Source organism: Chironomus tepperi, unplaced genomic scaffold, assembly GCF_022539635.2.
Source record: "Chironomus tepperi strain 1889 unplaced genomic scaffold, CSIRO-AGI_Ctep_v1 contig_359, whole genome shotgun sequence".
In the NCBI taxonomy this organism is placed as follows: domain Eukaryota; kingdom Metazoa; phylum Arthropoda; class Insecta; order Diptera; family Chironomidae; genus Chironomus; species Chironomus tepperi.
In genome coordinates this window covers 1241197-1262894 of record NW_027226481.1, presented here as the reverse complement: position 1 = coordinate 1262894, position 21698 = coordinate 1241197, and the positions used below count along the sequence as shown (strand labels likewise).

General features: G+C 31.9%; 5 protein-coding genes across 6 annotated transcripts; 2 read left to right on the top strand and 3 right to left on the bottom strand.

The window, feature by feature from the left end:
• Positions 1-30: 30 nt before the first annotated feature.
• Positions 31-1063, bottom strand: LOC139094830 (3-oxoacyl-[acyl-carrier-protein] reductase FabG-like). Its single transcript, XM_070646020.1, has one exon. The coding sequence runs from the start codon at positions 983-985 to the stop codon at positions 221-223; it is 765 nt and encodes a 254-aa protein (XP_070502121.1). The 5' UTR covers positions 986-1063; the 3' UTR covers positions 31-220.
• A 24-nt stretch (positions 1064-1087) lies between these two features.
• LOC139094828 (caspase drICE-like) lies at positions 1088-5235 on the bottom strand. Its single transcript, XM_070646018.1, has 6 exons — positions 5003-5235; positions 4783-4920; positions 4519-4634; positions 4210-4370; positions 3855-4002; positions 1088-2922 (listed from the first exon to the last, which is right to left on the bottom strand). Exons 1-6 carry the CDS (start codon positions 5089-5091, stop codon positions 2681-2683), a joined length of 894 nt encoding a protein of 297 aa, XP_070502119.1. The 5' UTR covers positions 5092-5235; the 3' UTR covers positions 1088-2680.
• A 130-nt stretch (positions 5236-5365) lies between these two features.
• LOC139094826 (uncharacterized sodium-dependent transporter YocS) lies at positions 5366-11614 on the top strand. Of its 2 annotated transcripts, none has more exons than XM_070646016.1 (5): positions 5366-5522; positions 6856-7226; positions 7421-8115; positions 8179-8441; positions 11002-11614. In XM_070646016.1, the coding sequence occupies exons 2-5, from the start codon at positions 6887-6889 to the stop codon at positions 11102-11104; spliced, it is 1401 nt and encodes a 466-aa protein (XP_070502117.1). In that variant the 5' UTR covers positions 5366-5522; positions 6856-6886; the 3' UTR covers positions 11105-11614. The 2 variants fall into 2 exon arrangements, with proteins under 2 accessions (XP_070502117.1, XP_070502115.1); XM_070646014.1 differs by having other exon boundaries at positions 8553-11614.
• A 655-nt stretch (positions 11615-12269) lies between these two features.
• Positions 12270-19663, top strand: LOC139094825 (ionotropic receptor 75a-like). The gene is made up of 3 exons (XM_070646013.1): positions 12270-15622; positions 16708-18568; positions 18633-19663. Exons 1-2 carry the CDS (start codon positions 14871-14873, stop codon positions 17843-17845), a joined length of 1890 nt encoding a protein of 629 aa, XP_070502114.1. The 5' UTR covers positions 12270-14870; the 3' UTR covers positions 17846-18568; positions 18633-19663.
• Positions 19664-20010: 347 nt separating this feature from the next.
• Positions 20011-21332, bottom strand: LOC139095056 (putative odorant receptor 83c). The gene is made up of 3 exons (XM_070646303.1): positions 20418-21332; positions 20120-20362; positions 20011-20064 (listed from the first exon to the last, which is right to left on the bottom strand). The coding sequence occupies exons 1-3, from the start codon at positions 21330-21332 to the stop codon at positions 20011-20013; spliced, it is 1212 nt and encodes a 403-aa protein (XP_070502404.1).
• Between the last annotated feature and the right edge of the window lie 366 nt (positions 21333-21698).

Here is a 21698-nt window from a genome sequence, read left to right as displayed (position 1 = left end):
GATTAATTCCTAACTGATAAGATAGACACGTTACTAAATTAAAGATATTTTTATTTAATACAAAATAGAGCAATTCAGATTTTTACATTAATCTCTTTAATCTTGGCAAGTTATTCAGACATTATGATTTCATAAAGGTCACCATATTCATAAGGTTGAAGTACAGCTAGGAACTGTCAACTCCAACATGTAACTCTGAAATACAGTTATGAGTTTAAAGTTAACGAAGACATGTAGCATGACGTCCACCATCAATTGGAATTGAAGCACCAGTAATGAAAGTGGCTTTATCGCTTGCCAAAAATGTTATGACTTCTGATACTTCATTTACAGTTCCTGGTCTACCTAATGGATGAGTAGTTTTGGATCTTTCTAAAAATGCAGCATAAGCCTCGTCGTTCATTCCACCACGTTTATGGATATTTGTAATGATGACACCTGGATTAACAGAGTTCACTCGAACATTTTTTGGTGCCAACTCTAAAGCCACACAACGTGTGAACTGATCAACTGCAGCTTTTGAAATATTGTATGACAAAACACCAGCGAAACTTCTGATTCCGTTGACACTGGATACATTGACTATATTTCCTTGAGTTTTGATTAAATGAGGAACAGCTAGCATTGAAATTTGATAGATAGATCTCATATTAGTGTTCATTACTCTGTCATATTGCTCCATTGATGTATTTTCAATGCTTCCAATTTCAATAATTCCAGCTGAATTAACAAGAACATCGATTTGATTAAATTTCTTGATAGTTTCATCAATTATCTTCTTAACATCATCCTCATTATTCATATCAGCCTGAATAGACAAGACATTGTCAGCAGATCCACATTCCTCAGCAATTGATTTCAAATTTTCAGCATTTCTACCAACAAGAACAACTTTTGCTGATCCTTTTGCGAAATCTTTTGCTGTTTGAGCACCAATTCCACTGGAAGCACCAGTAACAATCACAACCTTTCCTTCAAAACTCATTTTGCACACTGACAATTAATCTTTATTGAGTTGTAATACAATTAGCAATTTTGAGATAAGAAATAAATAGACGTGAAGTTGCACTATAAAAATATCTTTATTTAAAAAAATTTGATCCGTTAAAAAATGAACTTTTAAAAAAAGCTCACAGTTACAACTTACAGTGAAATAAACTACATAATAAAATTTGTTTTGAGCATACACAAGATTCGAAATAGGAAATGAAGATCATGAGAATATTTAAAAACTAAGTAGATAATGTCTAAGCTATTTAATAATAATTTCACATTTCTAAATGATGGCTAAATGCATAATCTCAGCTATGCAATTATTCTTTGTTTATAAGTTTTTAAGAGGATTTCGTGATTTTCGATGAAATTGAGAATTTTTGTGCGATTATAGATGGCAATTTAATGAATATTTGAAATTAAACTTTTAAAACCATACAAATGTTTATGAACTTTTGTAACGGTTAAAATTTGAATTTTCTAAATTGTATGGTTTTTGAGAAAAGTTGGCTGACCCTTGCAAAGTAAAAGTATTTAAGTTTCTCTCAAGTTTTTAATGAATTACTTATTGAATTAAAGCATTTTGAGTGATGTCTTATTATAAATTGATACAATTTTGAAGTCTGGACAGCTGCTTTTAATTAGTAATCACCAAAACTAAGGATTTAAGATATAAAAAGGTAACTTTAATAAAATTAAAATTGAAGCTTGCTTCCAGTTAAATTAATCTTTGGAATCTAAGTCAACCTTTAGAGAATTCTATATTTAATCTTGTTGAATGAGTAGTATTGAAAATGTTCAACATTTTTGGATGTTTCATGCATCAAAAAAGCATCAGCGAATCTAATAATTACACTAGATTTCTCTATTTTAGCTTCATAATTTCGATTTGGATCACGGAAATAAACAATTAAATACGTTTTAAGCGTAATACAAATCACCCAGTTGAAAAAACTACTTATTTGAAGTTAGATTGCATGAAGTTCATTTAAATCAGTGCTTGATGATCAAAAGGTAAGTTGATTTTATATGCAGTCTAACTGCTTCAATGCCATTATGGTCAAGAACTATAATTTAATTAAATATTCTCAATTTCGTTCTAAAACTCATTAAAATCCTCTCAAAATGTCAAAAGAAGGGTAGTTAAAGTAACAAAAGATAATAATTTGCATTCACAAATTGCTTATTTGTTTGCTAATATTTAGTTTCATTACTTGAAGTGCATTTGTGGCATTAATATATTTTTGATTAATTTTTAATCTTGAATTTCTAACAATTTTGAAAACTTAAAAAGTCATTAATTTCATTTAAAATACTGCGAAAAGCTTCCGAAAGCAATTCACAATGCCAAACAGTCTCTAAAATTTCGCCAATACATGAGCCAATAAATTTTCTAACCAGTCAATGTTTATGTCTACATCTTCTAATTTATGTAGAGCAAGCCACAAAAGCGTCATCATTATCAAGTCTTTAAGTTTCGAGAAAAAATTTGTTTTCTTCACATTCACAATTGATATCTTTTTGTTTGATAATTAATGTAGGTCAAGAACCGATAAAAGGACATACAGTAACGTCCAAAAATAGTTGTATGAATTAAAAATTGAAGAAATATGAAAATATAGTCTAAACGGTATAAAAAAGAAGTATTAGAAAAAAGTGTTTGTTGTACATCACGTTCATCATGTCCTTAAAACATTTTGTCATTGAACTTTAAAATTCTTGTAAGCATTGTTGTTGTACACGGAATTTGCTTTTGTTGATGCATTGTTGGAGTGTCAGGAGTGTTTGATTCAAAATCATATGCAACACGCTGACTAACGAAAGTCAATAAAGTTAATAAGTCAAATTTCTTTCCATTTTCATCAAGTTCAGCACATAATGATTGCATAAACCACGAGCCTTTAGTTGTATTTCTCCAAGAATAATATCCTTAAAATATAAAAAGGTCAATTAAAATTGAGTTGGGGTAAATGGTCGATAAATTACTAGATAATTATTTATGTAATCAATAAATGGGTTTCCTTGTCCTTTCTTTATGCTTTCAATATATTTTCTCTTTCACAATTGTGATGAACCAGACAAAGAGCAATAAAACACATCACACGAGCTATTTCAATGCTTTGAAAATGTGTTAGAAATGTATGGATGTAAATTATTGGTGAAAAAAGGAAGGAAAAAGAAATGTGAATGAATTGAGTTGTGAATTGGTATTTGGGTTGATTGATTTTGTCGTGGAACGCATTAAATGCAGGATTTTATTGAAAATCCTTCTAGAAAATTGTAACGTATTTTAATAATTTAAATCGTTCAAAACCATACAAATGAAAATTAAATCATTTAAACCTTATAAATGTTTTGAAAATAAGATTATGAACCGACAAAACCGTTCAATTCCTTTTCAACAAAATTTAAAACCATACACTTCCAACAATAATCCTCAAATGCTTTGAAACCTTATAAATTCAAAATTCTTGATTTGTAATTCTCAAATAGAAAATCATCACCCTTTATCCCAAACTTCTAGTGATTACACAATGAGAATAACAAAAAAAATCAACAAACTCTAAGTGTGCTAAAAAGTCATGTTTGAATAGAGAAGAAGGAAAATGCAGTAAATTTCCACCAAACATAACAATGGTGTTAGTTTCATTGAGCAAAAAGTACACATGACCTTTCCTTTGTACTTCGATTCAATGTCAGTGTAATCATTAGAATATAAAATTTTCTTTTTACAATGAAAAAGGTTCGTCCTTGAGACTCCAATGCTAAGGATATATCATAAAATATTGAGACTTGCTTTTCACGGTCAACTACCAATGATGATTTTTGATGCAACAAAGAGCATAAAGATTGAAACTCACCCGGAATGGTCGAATATGCAATCAAAAAATCTGCATTAACTGGAATTGAATAGCTATGCGTTGCATTTGAATCTGTTTCAGTTGTTTCATGTCTCATAACAATGCCCCCATCGAGTTTATCACCTTGGCATGCTTGAATAAAAAAGAGCTGCAAAAAATGTAACATAATAGATACGGAATTAAATTAAAAAGTTTTTAATCGAATGCAATAGAATTGAAATAATAAAAAAAAGTGAAGTGTGATTGTGCTGTGCGTATTGACAAAGTCTATAAATCAATCAACACATGCCGATGGTATTTGATAATTGGTTTGAAATATGTGATTGTCACAAGGGATTGTCAGAGGTCAAATTACCTTAGGCTTGCCAGCTAAACTCGGACAACGATCAGCTGTGAAATATTGTGTGATGCTATCTAGTTTATAGTGTGTATCTTTGCTGTATAAAAATCCATGTTCTCCATGAGATAGAATTGTTATTAATAGACAGTCATAGTCTGTGTGGTCCATGCGTGCGACTGAAATGATTTGCAATTTAGATTTGGTCTATAGAATTTAGATGTAAGTGCTTTAAAACCTTACAAATTACTACAAATTGCTTTTAAAATATCTACAACTTCAAAATTACATTTGTAAGGTTCTAAAGCACAAAGAAAATAATCTTACCATTAGAGACTTCAGCAATAATTTCGCTAAACTTAAAGTCCTTGTACATCGACACATCAAAATGAAGATTTCTGAGGCTATTGTACAGATTCTCACTGTCCACATTTGTTCCCATTCTGTGTCAGGATGAACAAAAAAAGGAAGAAGAAGAGAAGAGAGGAAGGATAAAGGATTAGTGGAAAAGAGAATTTGCAAAAAGTAAGAACAATAAAAAAAAAAGATCCAGGCAGTAAACATGATAAAAAAAAGAAGTATTTTCTTTACCTGCTCTTCAATGATGAAATGTCAAAATGCTCATGATTGAAAATCAACGCAATGCCTCGCTTTGGATGATTCATATTATATTCTGATGCAAAACGAGATGTTGGCATTTTTGAGTAGATTCTCCCGTAAGCTCGATTGCTGTAATTAACATACCGAAAATGGTAAAAACGACATTTTAATTCAAAAAAAATTATTGTAAAATCTTCTTTATTTTACGCACTTAGTTGGAATATTAGATCCGAATGCATCAGTTGATGTTTCTTCACTGTTATCATGATCAGAACAGTTTCCATTCTTTGATTCACTCATTATTGTTCACTTTTAATATCTTTATGTGCACCGATTATGCGCGAGGACTGAACTGTTTAAAAAGCTAAACTAAATTATAGACAAAATTTTTTTTTACTTTGTTTGATACTGTCTTATTGTTGCTGTATGCTGAACTAGATTACTGACTACTCTGTGCGATTTGTTTATGTTTGAAGCAATCTAGTACAATTTATAGACATGCAGTCCGTGTATTATAGGAACTAACTTATGGTAACAAAAAAAAATATACTTTTACATAAGACAGTACGTAAGAATCATTTAAGCTATAAAGTTTAAAACATCCAGACACAATTTTTTGTGTGTTGTGAACTTTATATTAATTCATTCGCATTTTAAATGCGCTCGTGAGATGAGCATCTGAATTCTTAATAGTGTAACTAATTTGATTGTGATTATTATAATTTTCTAAGGTAAATTTTGTGGATGTAAATAAGTCAGTGAAAGTTTTATGTAACCAATAATAATAAAAATAAGTGAATGTTGCATAAAAAAAGAGATTTTTTTTTTGGAATAAAAAGAAAACAAAATTTATTGAAAAACGATCTTCAAGGCCAATGTCAACAAATTATAACTAAGTGCGATATTATATTAATGTTCAATCATGTCAATCGACAGTTAATTAAATTCATGAGAGAATTGTGAATGTAAATATTTTGAAGGCAAAGTAACTGCAAAAAAAGTTGATCTGTAATCGAATTTTAATCAAATTGTAAACATTAACTGGAAAAATAATGCAGAATTAAGTTCCTTATCTTATCATCACCAAATAAGATTTTTAAGGCACTAGTTTCTTACTCATCGCTAAATTCGTGAGTTAACATATTCCGGAACTTTATTTTTGTTGGAGTTTCGTTTCGGACAGTTGAATATTTGATAATTTTACTTTATAGTTTTTTGTGCTCAACACAATAATTTAATTCCCTTGTTTTTGTTATTTGTTCAGTTCGCGACGTTTTCTAGAAGCAATGGAAATCACTGTTTCGCTGAATTAATTAAATTAAATTGCAATAACTGATATTTAATTCTAATTTATTCACGCGAAAGTGCTATTTTTAATTTGCATTGACTTTAAAGTATATCAACTTTGATGAAATTTAATTCAACGGATATTTTGATTTTAAAAATTATGAAAAGCTAACGGATTTTAGAAATTTGAAATTTTGAACCTCAAAGTTCAATTTATTTTCAAATCTCAAAAATTCGTTAAAAATGACAATTTTGAAAAGCTGCATTGAATTCTATAAAAATGAATAAAATTCATTAAGTACAACAACAATGCGTCCATGCCATCCGATCAAACAAATATTTCATTACTCAGTCACTTGTAATCTCAATTAACTTTTTTTTTGTCGTGTCTTCGTAAAAAAAAAAAAATTATTTCTGTCAAGAACGTTTATTATTTATTTATTATTATCAGCTCACGTTGTGCCACTGAGCGATTAAAACCGCTTCTTATTGTAGTCAAAAGAAGAAAAAAAAATTATTGATGATTAATTTCTTATCGCATCTTGTAATTAATTAATCGAACCCTCGCGCCTTAAAAAGGAAAATAAAAATGACGTAAAAGAGTATCGAAAATGTGAAATAGACCACATTTTTCTTTATCTTGCTACGTTGAGAAATACATGACACTTGAAGTCAATATCTACAAAAAATAAAGTCATGCAAGATCACAATCAATTGATTTATGTCAAGAAGCCACAAAAATTCCATAAAATTATTTTCTTGTTCATTTCAATTTAGACGAGCAACGAATAAAGAAGACCGGTAGAAAATGTGTCCATTACGCTACCTTTATCACGTTCTTCTGTTTCTGCTAACAAATTTGCTTATAATATCAAGTGCAAATGCGACAGAATGGAAGGCTCATTTTGATCCAAATCCAATAACAATAAAGACAGCATCAAGGCAACGAGTACATCTGGTATTAGATGGATTATCTGAGGATTTGATGAATGAATTACAGCCGCCGAATAATACAAATCAACCGTACATACAGCTTGTCAGCAATGATCCACAACTTGCGAATGTAAAGCATCAACGTTCGATGGTTTATTTCCCATTGAGTACAAATTCCGTAGATACAAATTTCGATCTCTATGGAGAATTTTTAGGTAAGAATTTTGATGTCATTGAAAAGACCTTTGGATGTGCGTTTTCTTTAGTCTTACATAATGCATGATTTTCCTTGGGAAGAATTAATTTTTCAAAAATATTTTCATGTGTAGCTTCAAAGAATGCACTTTTATCGGTAAGCTTACGTAACACATATTAATTCTTAATCTTTCTCTTTCTCCACCAAATATAGGTCAAACAGACATTTTTGTTGAAATATCAAATCCCATTGCAAACACGACGGAGAGATCAGACCAATCTTTACGCGTTACAATTTTAAGACCAGCACGTTTGATAGACAAACTCTTTACATATTCCGTTATCATTTTGGTATCAATTTTATATATCAATTTTGGTGCTGCACTTAGCTTAGAGACGATCAAAGATATTTTAAGACGACCAGTTGGTCCAATAATTTGTTTTATATGTCAATTTATATTGATGCCATTGACCTCTTATGGTTTAGGATTTTGGTTATTCCCGAATGCACATGAAATGGCATTGGGATTATTTTTCACTGGAATATCGCCAGGTGGTGGTGCTAGTAATATGTGGACTCTTCTGCTGGGCGGAAATATTCACTTATCAATTGCCATGACAACGATATCAACGATTGCTTCATTCGGAATGATGCCATTATGGATCTTTACACTGGGAAAATTAATATTTGAACGTGCCAAGCTCGGTGTTCCTTACAGTAAGATTTTCACAATGGCTTTTGGTCTCGTAATTCCATTAGCTATTGGGCTATTAATTCAACGATTCTTGCCTCGTGTCGCGCGTGTTTTGGTGCGAATTTTAAAACCAGTTTCGATGATTCTAATTTTGTTTATTATCGTCTTCGCAATCATCACAAATTTCTACATCTTTCAACTTTTCTCGTGGCAGGTCTGTCCGGAAATCCTTTCAGCATGTCCAAAATTCATATTCATATTTCGTCCTTAATTACAGATCGTTGTTGCTGGTCTAGGATTACCATGGATCGGTTACATGTTCGGTTGGGTATTTGCCAAAATATTCAGACAATCATCACCTGATTGCATAGCAATTTCCGTTGAAACTGGAATTCAAAATACAGGAATTGCAATTTTCCTTCTTACATTCTCACTTGATCAACCTATGGCTGATTTAACGACTGTTGTTCCTGTATCTGTAGCTATAATGACACCATTCCCACTGTTGGCTGTCTACCTCGTTCAAAAGTGCATGAATCTGTAAGTATTATACCAAAGCTTATTGCTATATATCTGTGATATAATTATTATAATATTAAGCTCATTGTGTATCGTTCTATTCCTTTATATGTTCAAAATTCTCAATTATAGCGCGTTTTTCAAAAAACGAGAACAATCTGGATATTCTCCGATTGCCGGACGAGATGGCAATCTACATCCATCGCAAACTACTACATCGTCATTAGCATTGACTCAAACATGTCCACTGGATTCCATCGCTATGGCACTACCAATTGATCCGAATGATCAAAGAGTACATATTGCCTGATACGAAAAAAATGAGATATTAAATGATAATATAAATGATATTCAAAATTTTATTTGAAGAAATTCATAATTTTTAGAGAAAAAAACAAAAAAACAGATTTGATATAAGTTGAAAACTTGCATGATTGTCATGATTTTTAAAAAATATTGGCATATAGTATCATTATTATTATTACATAACTGGACGTAGACGTATTTTTTAGTTCCTTTAGTTATTTTTTTGCATAGAAAAAAAGATCAATTTTTATCAGTACTTTTCAAAAAAGTACGTAAATGAGTTGTTGTTTATCTCATGACTGCCTTATGAAGGCTGAGTGACATAAAAAGATCTTTTTTTAGTTTTTCTTTCTTTTTTAATATTTTTTCTTGCATGATAAAATTAGAATGCTTCTCTTCTTCCTATTATTTTTGGCATAAGCATGTGACTTATTTTGTTATATTCTTCTAAATATGTCTACCTACCTCTTATCTCTCATCTGCCTCTTTATTCTCAGTTCACTTCCACTTAAGTGGTGCTAATTTGGTGCTTTTTTTCTGGTTCAAGTGGGTTTATTGCACTTTCGCATGAGGGGAAATTTCTTATTAGCTAACGATTCCTTCAATTACCTCGAAATAGTTCTTATAATATTGAAGTTAGAGGAATTTTCTCTATTTTTGCAATAATATTCAAATCGTTTAAAAGCTCAAATCTAGAACTTGAAAGCTCACAATTTAAACAAAACGGAAGTTCAAAATTTGAAATTTCAAGATTAGCTAAATTTGAAGTTCAAAATTTCAAACCTTAAAAATACGTTAAATTTGAAGTTCAAAATTTCAAGCTTTAAAAATCGTTGAATTTGTAGTTCAAAATTTGAAATTTTATAAATACGTTAAATTTGTAGATCAAAATTTTAAAAATTAAAAAAATGTCACTTAATTTTACGACACACAATCCATAATGTGCACCTCATTAGCAATCACTTTCCCATAAATTTCAATTTCTCAAAAATACGCAAAAAAATCTCATTTTTAAAATAATACAGACAATTCTATTCTTATTCAGGTAAAAAACAAATTTTTTAATGTTTATGTTAATAGCGATCTACGTGAGAAATCGCACAAGCTTATTTTCTATAATTTTTTTTCTTAACACACATCTTGTTTTCAATTTTATCGTGAGTGATTTAATTTCAATTGAATTCATCTTTTGGAGTGATTTAGAATTTGTAATAAAATTAAATTTTGTTAAGTAACATAAAACAGGACAACATAAAAAAATGATCAAAAAAATCATATCTAAGGACCAAAAAAGAAATTTGTCAGTTTACTGACTGATATTTTGTAACTAACACTATTCATATTATTGGCATGGCGACTTTGCAACCCCACATTTGGTACGAGAGACAAAACAATTCACTGCTTCTTGATGAGGACACGGATTTAAAAAATTATCATTAATTTAACTTCCACGTGTATCATTAAGCACAAATATTCATTTTTAAGGCTCTAATTTCATTAAAAAAAGCACAAAAATTCATTTTCATAAAAAATATCAACAAAAACTGGAATTTCTTCAAATTTTGTTTAGAAAAACATTCTCAAAATAGCCATAAATTTATTTTTATTTATATCATAAAACTGGAATCGATCTTATGGCTTTGTTATTGTCTGCAAAAATACTGCAGACTTGTTAATTTGCATTTTATTTACTTAAATGCGCATTTTGTAAAAGATCCGGTGCAAGATCCAGTAGATTTAATATTGAAGTTTTTTATCTCTCAAACCAAAAATTGGGGGTCATTCACTGATGGGATTCAAGCTTCTTGATTGAAGGAATGATTTGTAACGGTCAAGTTCAAATTTCAAATAATGAAGTTCAAAATTTCAAATATTTTTTGACCGTTATTTTTTAAATAATTTTTGAACGTTATCATTCGTGAAAGACCCTTAAAAACTCAAACAACAAAACAATACAGACGACAATAACAACAAACCTTCCACTTTGATGTGCTGAATTACTAACATGATTTCGTTGTTTCATTTCTTAAGGATTGAATGGATTTATTTTTGGTTATTGTTCCATCTTCCCCGATTGACCTGGAATGAAAGTTCTCATGTTTTTTTAATGCATACGAAAAACGCACTAGAAACTGCTTGTAATCGTCATATAAATCCCTTATATATCCTAAATGCTCATTCCTTCTATATATTCCCATCCATGACATACACTAAACATAATTTTTTTTGTGTTATGCTTTTTAATCATCCATAAAATACATATTTTTCTATACAGCCGCAAAGAAAAGAAAAATGAAGACACAGCATATTTGAAGAATGATCAGCCATCAGAAATTCATTCAACTGTTTCAAATGCAACCATAAGCCAAACACCATAGAGACAGTGTGTTAATAACTAAAATAATATCACATGTACCTTAGATTATTATTTTTTTGAGAGATAGATGAATAATCATCAAGGTATGGACATGTCTGAAAAATGCCATAAAATAATATACTTCCTTTGAAGTTCCTATGACTCAAAACGAGATAACAGCCTAGGAACACTCAAGACATTTTTGGGTATTTGCTGACTGTCCATCCCTTGACGATAAAAATCTTTGTTGATAACTTAAAATGGACTTTTATGTTAAATGTTATGTTGCTTATTCATTGGACGAGGAACAAAAAAGAAAATGAATTTAAATGTAGTTTTAGAACAATAATTATTACTGATAACAGACTATACCGAATAGCTCAGTAGATTATCTATTCATTAAGTAAATAAGAACATTTCTATGGTGAATGTGATGTATTTTTTAATGTCATAGACTTGTTAGACATAAAAAACAAATCAATAAATGTCTCATAAAAAACATAATAAATAATAATAATAATTATAATTATTATTCCAAAGCATTTTGATATCATTTTTATAAGGCATGAACATTCTATCATCTGATATTAAAAATTGGGATATTTTTGGAAATGACCTAGCATATTACTTTGGCCAGTCGTGGCTTAACAATCTTACATAAAGTAATGTGATTTTATGGTCAAAAGTCATTGAATTTTGTGTTGCGTGGATTAATCCTCATGTCTTGAGGATTTATCGTTTCTGTCATGGACATTTGGGAGATGAATTTATAGATATTGCTAGTTTTATTACCAAGAGTCTGTTACAAGAGCTTAATTAACGCAACATATTTTCTTTATGTTGTTGTTATGAAGCTTCGAAAATCTAGCAAATTTCACCTTTAAGGTTGAGTTTTCTTAAAGATTCTTCACGACGGTTTTGAATCAGTTTCTTAACTGGTGGATTTCTTTAGAGACCGTTCACTTAATATGTTCTGAGAAGGGGGTAGGAGAAGTAAATGTGATTTAAACGTGGAAAATTCCGAGAATTCTTTGGAAAAAAGCTTGTTATCTGTAACTTAATAAGTGAACGGACTCTTCATGTCTCTTATGGATTTAAGGGAATTCATGTTGAATATCTCGGTTTGGTGTCGATGGACAGCTTAGAAATCACTGATCTAGAGCACAATTTTCAAGCACGATTGCTGCTTAAACATGTGTGAAATTGAAACTTTTATCACGACAATTCAAAAATGATCGTGACTTGAAATTGCGATAATTTAGCAGAACGGATATCCACCAAAAAAATAACACAATAATGCTAATTAACCCGAACAGCACACCATGTTTGTTAGGACACGGATGCGTCGCCGTATTATTGGCTTGACGTGGAGTTACCCTTAAGGTACCAAGATTGCGTATTTTGCCCTATTTTACGGTCAAGAGTACGGTTCGTCTCCATTGTGTCGCTCGGGTAACAAGCAATAAAGAAATGACTTTCAATTTCATTTTCAATTCAGATGATAGAGTGTCATTGCCTTAACAGAAATTTTTATTTAATAAATTGAATAAAGAACTTAATTTTGAGTCTCGTGTCTCGAGAGATCCTTGAACTTTACAGATCATTATATACTGTGACGAAATATATTCTCACTATCAACATGTAACTAATAGAATGTAATTGTCAACATGCGGCTGGCTGAGTTTATTGTAATTCAATAATATACGACTGATAATTATTGTTCATTAATTACTTACTTTAAATATTTTCATATCAATTATAAAAAGACACAAATTAATGAAAATACAGCACAGTTCGTGTGATAATAATTTGTTCTTCATTGAAACTGTAATTTCCCTGATAATATAAATATTTATTTAAATTTCCTATTCGCTGTGTCTTTGTTATGTGAAAGTAATTAACCTACACGCTGCATTCTTCTGTTGGAATGACTTCTTCTTAATATTGAGGAATGGAATTTTTTTCGTTACTTTTTTTGGCTCTTCGCTCTGCGTGATGTCTGAGCAAAGAAGAATCTGTTGAATTCAGTCATGTGTAGGCGAATCTGTCAGTGCAAAAATAAGTATCTGCGACCGAGTTGTTAGACTACATACTGGATATCTCTCTTTTGTGAGGATGTGGGTTCGATTCCCACTAGAGATCGATCTTTAGATTCATTACATTGAATAATGAGAATTTAGTTCCAACTCAACCTGTTCTGACTATTTCTGCTTTATGAATAGCTACATCTCAATGTCTCAGTCTACAATCTTACTTACTTATGGCTTTTGTGCACGTGGGGCCATTGCCGCAGGGAGAGAACATATAAAGACGGTTCTATCCTTCGGGAACTTCTGGGGTTAATCGTCCTTTTATACACATCCAATACAGTCTACACTCTAGTCAAGGATTAATCCTAATCTCTCTCTAGTCGTCCCCTCCACACAATCTCCATTTCAAAAGCTGCCGATTAATTCAAACAATTTCCGCAAAACTTCCTCAAAACAAACACATTTCCAATCAAACGCGGAAGCCGTATTTATGAAATGTAATTCCTCAAATGCGCTTGAGGCAACAACAACAAAAAAAAAACATCACAGAATCTTGTGACGCATATGAAAATATAAAGTAAATAAAATTCAAATTAGTTTACTCATTCACTAGGAAATTTTTCCTTTGAAAAATATTTGTCGAAAGTTTTTAGTGCTGAAACGTGTTTCCCCCAACTTTAAATTGAGGGCGCAAAAAGTTTTGTAAAGCTTTTGAATTTTTGTATAGAGATAATCATGGATACTTGTTATTATTTGCAAAGTCAGGGTTTACAAAAAAATAAGGTTTTTAAATTAGGCTAGTATTCAGCTATTCAAAATTATTAGGATCAACTTTTCCTGACATGCTCGAATCAAAAAGACACATTTTTAGCAAGAAAAGGAATCATCCGATGGGCACAAATCAATAATGGGAGCCAAGTTATTGCTTCCACCAGAAAATTTTCATGCTAACTGCCATAGAAGTTGTCACCCGGCCGCCATGAAAAACATGTATCGATCGGGTCAGTTACTGTTTAAACGAAAAGATGACCTCGATCGGCATACATCGAAATATTGTCCACGTGACGGCTCAAAGCTGAAATTCATTCGAAATTTGAATAGAGTCGAATCGAGTCAAGGCGACTTTTCGAGCTTTGGTCATAATTAGAACCAAAAGGCGTCTGTTTTGTACTAGCTTCCAAACGGCTATCTGCAAATTTCAATGTATGCCGATCAGGATTAGTTCATTTTACATCAACAAGTCTGTCAACGGATATCTACTGAGATGATTGTAGCCATGAAATTTCATCATCATTCATTTGAATCACAGAACAGAAGCAACAATGTCCAGGGAATAGAACTGAATAAATCCGACTCCATATCGTTTTGAGGCTGATGTAAAGCCAGACAGTCCGTGAATCTGGCACACAAACTAGATCCACGGCGTCGGGACATGACGCCTAAGTGTTGAAAAATCTGTCAGTTCCTATAATCTCATCACTCACTATTTATATGCCAATCTCAATAATCACTGCTAATAAAAACAACAACCAGCACTGCTACATATGTTTATGCAATTTGTCCATAAATTTACCATTTATAAGAAATCATCATATTTATCAAAATTGTCCCAAATTACCCCACAATTTCAATTTGAATATTTGAGTAAGCAGCACAAATTGAATAAAAGGAAGAAGATAAAAGCAAAAAGTTCTCAATTGACGGTTCAGTTTTGTGTGTAAAACATAAATAAACAAGAAATAACGCAATAAAGTGGAAATGATTTTAAAAAACAATTTAATTCTTATGGCCGCCTTATTAAATTCAGTCCACAGCCTTGAGTTCAACTATGCATTCGTGATCGATTTTATGAACGAGATGAAATTATCATGCGGAGTTGCTTTTTACTGTGAAAAGTCATTCGATATTAAAAAGTGGAATGAATTTAATGAATTTAAGTTTATGTCTTACTATGACATGTCTGTAAAGTCAGTCAACGAGAGCATTGTGGACGAAATTATGCGAATTAATTACAGAAATCTAGGCGTAATTCTCGACGCAAATTGCGATCAAGTCAGCACGCTATTTGAAATTTCTTCAAGCCGCAATTACTTCAATTCATCATACAATTGGCTGATGCTATCAGCAGACTACAATGAGACGACAGAACTGCTGAGTCATCAAAACATAAACTTTGACGCAGAAATAACACTTGCAATTCTAGATGATAAGAACATCACTTTGTTGGATATTTATAATCCTAGTTTTAAATATAATGCAGGGCTAGTGATAAGCCACAAAGGAACATACAATGTATCAGGCGGACTGACAATTGAGCTAAAGGGGGTCAAACTTAATCGACGATCTAATTTGCATGGAATTACGCTGAATGCTGGTGTTGTTGCTATTGGATTACATCATGATCAGACACTTGAGGAATATTTGATGAGCTACGATAATCCAACAATTGATGCACAACATCGTCATCAGTATAGACTACATAAAATATTGGCTGAGATACATAATTACAGGTAAGTAGACATAGGCACAGGGATAGGGATTTAGTTCCGTTTCCGGATCACTTTGGCTGTCTTCTGTTTGCTATCAAGCGTCACAAAGCTACAGACTTACAGAAAACACTGATTTTAGTCCTGATCAAAGTCCACTAAAGTGATTAGATAGAGCACCCCCAATAAGAACTTAAATATTGACTGCAAATATTTTTGGGATTATGTTCAGAAGTTTTAGTAAAAAATAATCAGAAAAGTTTTTTGATTATTCATGTACAGAACCCAAATCTTATCGTAATCACAAAAGGTCATTTACATTAGAGTTCATGAATATTTTTTTTCGGATGAGATGATTTATATTTTGTGACATAATATGATAGAGATGGGACTGGGGTCGTTCATGAATGAGGTCCATTCATTAGATGAAGCTTCATGAAGCTGGTTTCTGCCTGCCAATTGGAAATAATTATGTGCTTACTTTGCTCGACGTTTTGATCAATTTCAAATTGTTGTTGATCAATTGTGATCAATGACCTTCCTCAGATGGTGCCTAAGAAGCTGGCTTCCGACTGTCAGTTACCAACACCAAGTACAATACTGTCATGTCAATCGCCAATTCTAAGTTTAATACTGTCCGTCAATACCATCCCGAGTGGACAAAAATTCTTTATAACTAGTTGATGGCAAGTTAATGTCCAGTTGATGACTAGTTCTAACGTATTTTTGTCCACTTGGGCATATTTCTTTTCATTTTATATAATTGTACCAAACAGCATCCAACTCTCGTTCTTAACATTTGGACATCATTTATGATCGAACTTATCAGCTTGTGATGTAATTGACATAAATATAATCATATTTAGTCATATAGTCTTATTTACATTAATCTACATTTTGGTCTAGCTTTAAACTTAAAATCAAACTTGTTTTTAAGTTAAAGACTTTCGATGGCTAAACCAAGACTTGTCGGTCTCAGTCTCGAGCTCTGCAATTCAAATTTACGTCTTCTAGACAGCAGATCCCCTAACAACTTTACATAAATTGTATATACCAACTTAATAACACTCTAATACACATTATTGACTTTTGAATCATTTCCCAAACAGCATGTTCCTCCACCGAGCACCAACATGGGGATTTGTTCGAAATGGCACGTACGACGGTGTCCTCCGAATGTTTCTAGCAAAACAAATTGATTTCTCCATCACACCATTTCGTCATACAATTGATAGATCATATTTTATCGATCATACATTGACGACATTCGTAACAGCACCAGAAATTCTCTTTCGACATCCAAAAAATTCACTCCGTAATCCATTTTTATTGCCTTTATCACCATTGGTTTGGTATTTAATACTTATCATCATGTTTACAGTCTCAATATTTGTAACATTGACCATGAAATGTGATAATGTAAAGAATGTGACCTTTGTACGGGCATTTATGACATCAATTGGTGTTATGTGTCAGCAAGGCTTAATGGAAGATTTTTTAAAATCATCAACAAGAACATTTCTAATTATCTTCATAGCCTTTTCAGCCATCATTTATCAATTCTACAGCTCATTTATTGTCAGTTCATTACTAATAAGTCCACCAAAGACAATAAATAATCTCAGACAACTGATTGCTAGTAATTTGGAAGTTGGAATAGAAGAGATTGTTTATAATCGGGAATTTTTTGACAGCACAACAGATCCAATAGCTCATGAACTTTTTGAAAAACGAGTGATGCGTGGATCTAAAACTGGAAATTTTTATTCAGTCGATTGTGGAATTGAAAAGATGCGCAAAGGTGGATTTGCCTTTCATGTTGATACAGCATATGCTTACTCTGTGATCTCACAGACGTTTAAGGAAGAAGAGATTTGTGATATTCATCAAGTAATGCTGTTTCCAGTTCGTCCACTGTCGGCTGTTTTTGAAAAGAAGTCTCCATTTCGTGAAATTTTCACTGTTGGATTCTTAAGGTTTAAGGAAACAGGAATCCTTCAATATCATGACAGCAAATGGCAAAAGAAGAAACCAAAATGTGTCATGTCTGTAACAAAAATACATGCAATTGAAATTGAGGAATCCTCTTGGATATTTATGGTTCTAAGTGGTGCAATTTTAATGAGTTTTGTTGTTGCTGCTGCTGAAAATATCCATTTCAGGATGATAAAAAGGAGGAAATTAGGAAAAATTTCATTGATGATTTATTTGATGAGAAAGTTGAAGATGAAAGCTTCTCAAAATTAGGACTGATGGCATTAGGATTTGAATATCAGCAGCATTTTGAAGTTCTCGGAAAATTCAGTGCTGCTTAAACTAATGTAATGTGCTGTCATGAGCCGTGTAGCACTTTAGTAAAGTGTTTAGCACTCTAGTAGCTTCACAATCAGTGGTTTGTAGTTTGAAAGAGTTTTTATTGAAAAAATGTCAACTGTCGTTTAATATTCAAATTATATTTGCAAAAACAATTAGCTGATTTTCCCCTTTTATAGTTGTTGACCCCTTCATATGAATATTTTAGTCTGATTTAAAACTTCATAGAATAAACATCTCATTTATCAAAGCTGAATTTTATTCCACATACATGTGCATTTCGGATAGCAAACCACAACGCAATGTACCTAGCATGTTCAACAACAGCACTACAATATGTCATTACACCGATTGTACAGCAAATTTCGTCCAAATATAATTGTTTTATTGAAATTTGGAAATCACGCGAATTGAAACATGTGTTAAGGATGGTAATAATGAAATGTCATCGCTCAATTGTGAATATTTTAAGTTAATAGACATTAATTCCATATCACATCTTCATTTCAAAACGTAATACATATCTCTCGTGCTGTTCTCTTTAATAAATAAAAATAAACAAGAAGCTTAAAATATAAAAATTGAGAAACAAATTCATCGGCAGTTTGATATAAAATTTATACCTGATAAGATGCTTATCATACCAAAAATAATAAGGTGAGTAGGACTTATTTTGTAATCGATGACAAAAAGTATTATTTTTAGTATTTTATGTATCCAGTGTAATCGCGTTTATTGCCACATGTGTAACTGCATCGAATATAGTATGTGAAGCACCGCTTCAAACGACATGCATCGTTATTGAGAGCGACAAAATAGAAGCAGTAAATGAGACAATTGAAGTTGTTGGATCTGACAGTGACGTTCAATACTATCCAAGTGTGACTGGATTTTATGCAATTTCCAAGGATCTAGAAATGCAGTACATCCCCTCAAATATCTTCAAAATCATGCCAAATTTAGAATATTTTTATGCGTACGAAGTTAATTTGAAGGAACTGCCAACAGATTCTTTCAAAAAATGTTCTAAATTACAGCAAATTTCATTAGCAAAGAACTTAATTGAGATACTCGGGCAAGGATTTGCAATGGGATGCTCAAATGCTTATTTACTGGATCTTTCGTACAATCAAATTACAGAATTAACTGCTGCTTCATTTAAAGGTCTGACTTCCTTGACAACATTAAGCATAAATTTTAATTTCATTGAGGTTATTGGTAAAGGAACCTTTGACACAATGCCAGCTCTAACATTAATATCAATGAGCATGAATAGAATTAATTTCGTCCATCCAAGTGCATTTGTGGCATTGCCAAACTTGGGTTCATTAGTTCTAAACGATAACCGAATAAAAGTCATCAAGTCTGGCTGGTTCACTAATAAAAAATTCCTCGCGACAGTCAACTTACAGAACAATGAAATTTCAGCCATTGAACCCAATTTCTTGACCGAATGGACAAGTTCCAATTCAAACGCAACAAAAAGCTTCAACTGCGAACTAAATTTGATTGGAAATAATTGTATCAATGTGGACATGAAGGAAATAAGCGTAAAAATGACAAAATATTATGAGAACAGCTTGTACAAGTGTTTTGAGGAATATGATAATAATTATTTTTATAAAAATTTTCCATGAACATGCAGCACATGCACCATCTTTTTTGTGTATATTGAAGTTATTATTATTTTTATTATTAGTGCTTAACAAACCATATGCTTAAAAATTGCGTATAATAAAATTTATGAATACACGTGAATATTTTATGGTCTAAACAGTAGGTGCTGCTGATATACAGTTGACAAAGTCAGAGTTCAGATTCAATTGAGATTTAGGAGTTAACTGATGACACTTAAAATTTGATTTGACTTCTAGATCTGGACAAAGCATAAGTTATGTCAAAATTGATGCAGGAGGACACACGGCGTTAAATCCAATTCTACGTGCCTGGTTTGAGTCTGTCCTGAGATCATCGAATCTAGACCCAAATCAGAAACACGAACTCCGGAAGCATAGAAATCCAGCCTTCTTTGTTATGCAAAATCCAAGTCTACTACGAGCTCTGATATGTAAGACAAGCATCAACAAAACACTGAAAACTTATGATTTAAAGCAATCCAAAAGCACCAAATACGAATAAACTGTCTTATATATCTGGAAATATCAATAAATAATCAAGAATTTCTTAACAAATTCATCCTTTACTAACCTGCAGAAATGTATAAAAATTCAAAGCTACAAAGCCTGCTGACAATCCTTTAGGCTTTCTTGAATATTGCAGGATAAATTTTAATGCTTTTTGATCGGATATTGACACAAGATTCCATGAGAAATTGCACAAATCATCATAAAACTGTTCACCTTTTGACACTAACATAGATCCAAGAGCACATGGTAGGAATAGCTGAAATCCAGTTATCACAGCACACAAATAACCAGGAATGAAGTTAAGCTATTGAAAATAATTAATAATTTATAAAGTTAAATAATTAATTAAGGCAACCTACGCTTATAATGGCAAATATCTCAACAGTCTTCTGGAAAACTAGAGCTGCAAGCTCAATAAAATAATAAGACGCAAAAGTTTGTCTCAACTCGTGCAAAAACTCAATTAAATTTGCATGAGTTTGGATTAGAAACTTTATTTTAGTGGATATTTCATCATCCTTCTTTCCGTCCTCATTTCCAATGGCCAAGTCATTTAATTCGTCAAGTAAAATCTCCAAGACATCAAACTGTCCAATTGCACTAGTCATGAAACATATTATAATATACAGTGAGCATAATGAAGCACAAAAGAAGGCAAACGTAAGCATAACTTGATGAATGAAATTGATTCCATATCCAATCCAGGAATATTCCCAATCAATAAGTGGCAATTCAATGCCAAAATGTAGAATTCGTTTATTCATGATTAAGTAGAAGATGATTGGATAGATGACAATAAGGATGAATGTGCAGACGTAAAGGATCGTCAATCCTGCACTGACATGTGCTGCAATCATGAATTGATCTTCAAATTTATTTGATGACTTTACAGACGCAAAATGTTCATGAAATTTTTCACTTTGCTTCTTTAAGTCCAAAATATTTTCACGAAGCCACAAAAATGTGTAAAATTTTATAAATCCTTGAACATCAGCTGAGAATGTCAGCAAGCAAAATACACATCGGACCATGTCATTACGGAACAGAAATATGTCATATAAGTTAATGATGCATGTAAATGTCATCAGTGACATAACGGACATGATAATCCTGTTTGTTATTTTAAAGTCATTGTCAAAAATTCCAGCACCAATTTTCCGTCCCCATTTATTGGCATAATCCACAATCTCATCAGCCATTTGCATATGTGTTATTATATCCGATGAAAAGTATGAAGACTTTGTAGGAATCCTAAATTTAATGCATTTCACCATTCTTAATGGAACTAGATTGATCACTTAACTTCACTAAGGCTGAAAGAGAATTCAAACTGCTTACTGTATGGATTGAATTGCACAATTGGATTTTTAATTGCAATTGAATGCTTTTGAATATTTTAAGGAAATAGAGAAGCAATTACATGTGAATGCATTTTGAGATTATGTAGGTCGGCTAGCAATAGCGGTTCTAGAGTTCCCGAAGTCTTTGTCTTGGTATCGAGAAGCCTTAGGTGGAACTCATCTTTATTTTTACTGCCCGAGCGACACAAATTAAGAAAGCTTCGCGACGGAGCTTTAAGGCTCCGCTAAATCTCATGCACGCTTAAGTATGCCTTAGACAGCCTTAAATACACCTTAGAC

Coding starts and splice junctions, on each gene's coding strand:
- LOC139094830 (XM_070646020.1), bottom strand. CDS start 985: ATGAGTTTTGAAGGAAAGGTTGTGATTGTTACTGGTGCTTCCAGTGGA.
- LOC139094828 (XM_070646018.1), bottom strand. CDS start 5,091: ATGAGTGAATCAAAGAATGGAAACTGTTCTGATCATGATAACAGTGAA. Junction 4,371..4,518: donor TATTGCTGAAGTCTCTAATG/GTAAGATTATTT, acceptor AAATCATTTCAG/TCGCACGCATGGACCACACA. Junction 4,003..4,209: donor GTTTAGCTGGCAAGCCTAAG/GTAATTTGACCT, acceptor CATTTTTTGCAG/CTCTTTTTTATTCAAGCATG.
- LOC139094826 (XM_070646014.1), top strand. CDS start 6,887: ATGTGTCCATTACGCTACCTTTATCACGTTCTTCTGTTTCTGCTAACA. Junction 7,227..7,420: donor TCTCTATGGAGAATTTTTAG/GTAAGAATTTTG, acceptor CACCAAATATAG/GTCAAACAGACATTTTTGTT. Junction 8,116..8,178: donor TTCAACTTTTCTCGTGGCAG/GTCTGTCCGGAA, acceptor CCTTAATTACAG/ATCGTTGTTGCTGGTCTAGG.
- LOC139094825 (XM_070646013.1), top strand. CDS start 14,871: ATGATTTTAAAAAACAATTTAATTCTTATGGCCGCCTTATTAAATTCA. Junction 15,623..16,707: donor GCTGAGATACATAATTACAG/GTAAGTAGACAT, acceptor TTTCCCAAACAG/CATGTTCCTCCACCGAGCAC.
- LOC139095056 (XM_070646303.1), bottom strand. CDS start 21,332: ATGGTGAAATGCATTAAATTTAGGATTCCTACAAAGTCTTCATACTTT. Junction 20,363..20,417: donor AGATATTTGCCATTATAAGC/GTAGGTTGCCTT, acceptor TATTTTCAATAG/CTTAACTTCATTCCTGGTTA. Junction 20,065..20,119: donor ATTTTTATACATTTCTGCAG/GTTAGTAAAGGA, acceptor TGATATTTCCAG/ATATATAAGACAGTTTATTC.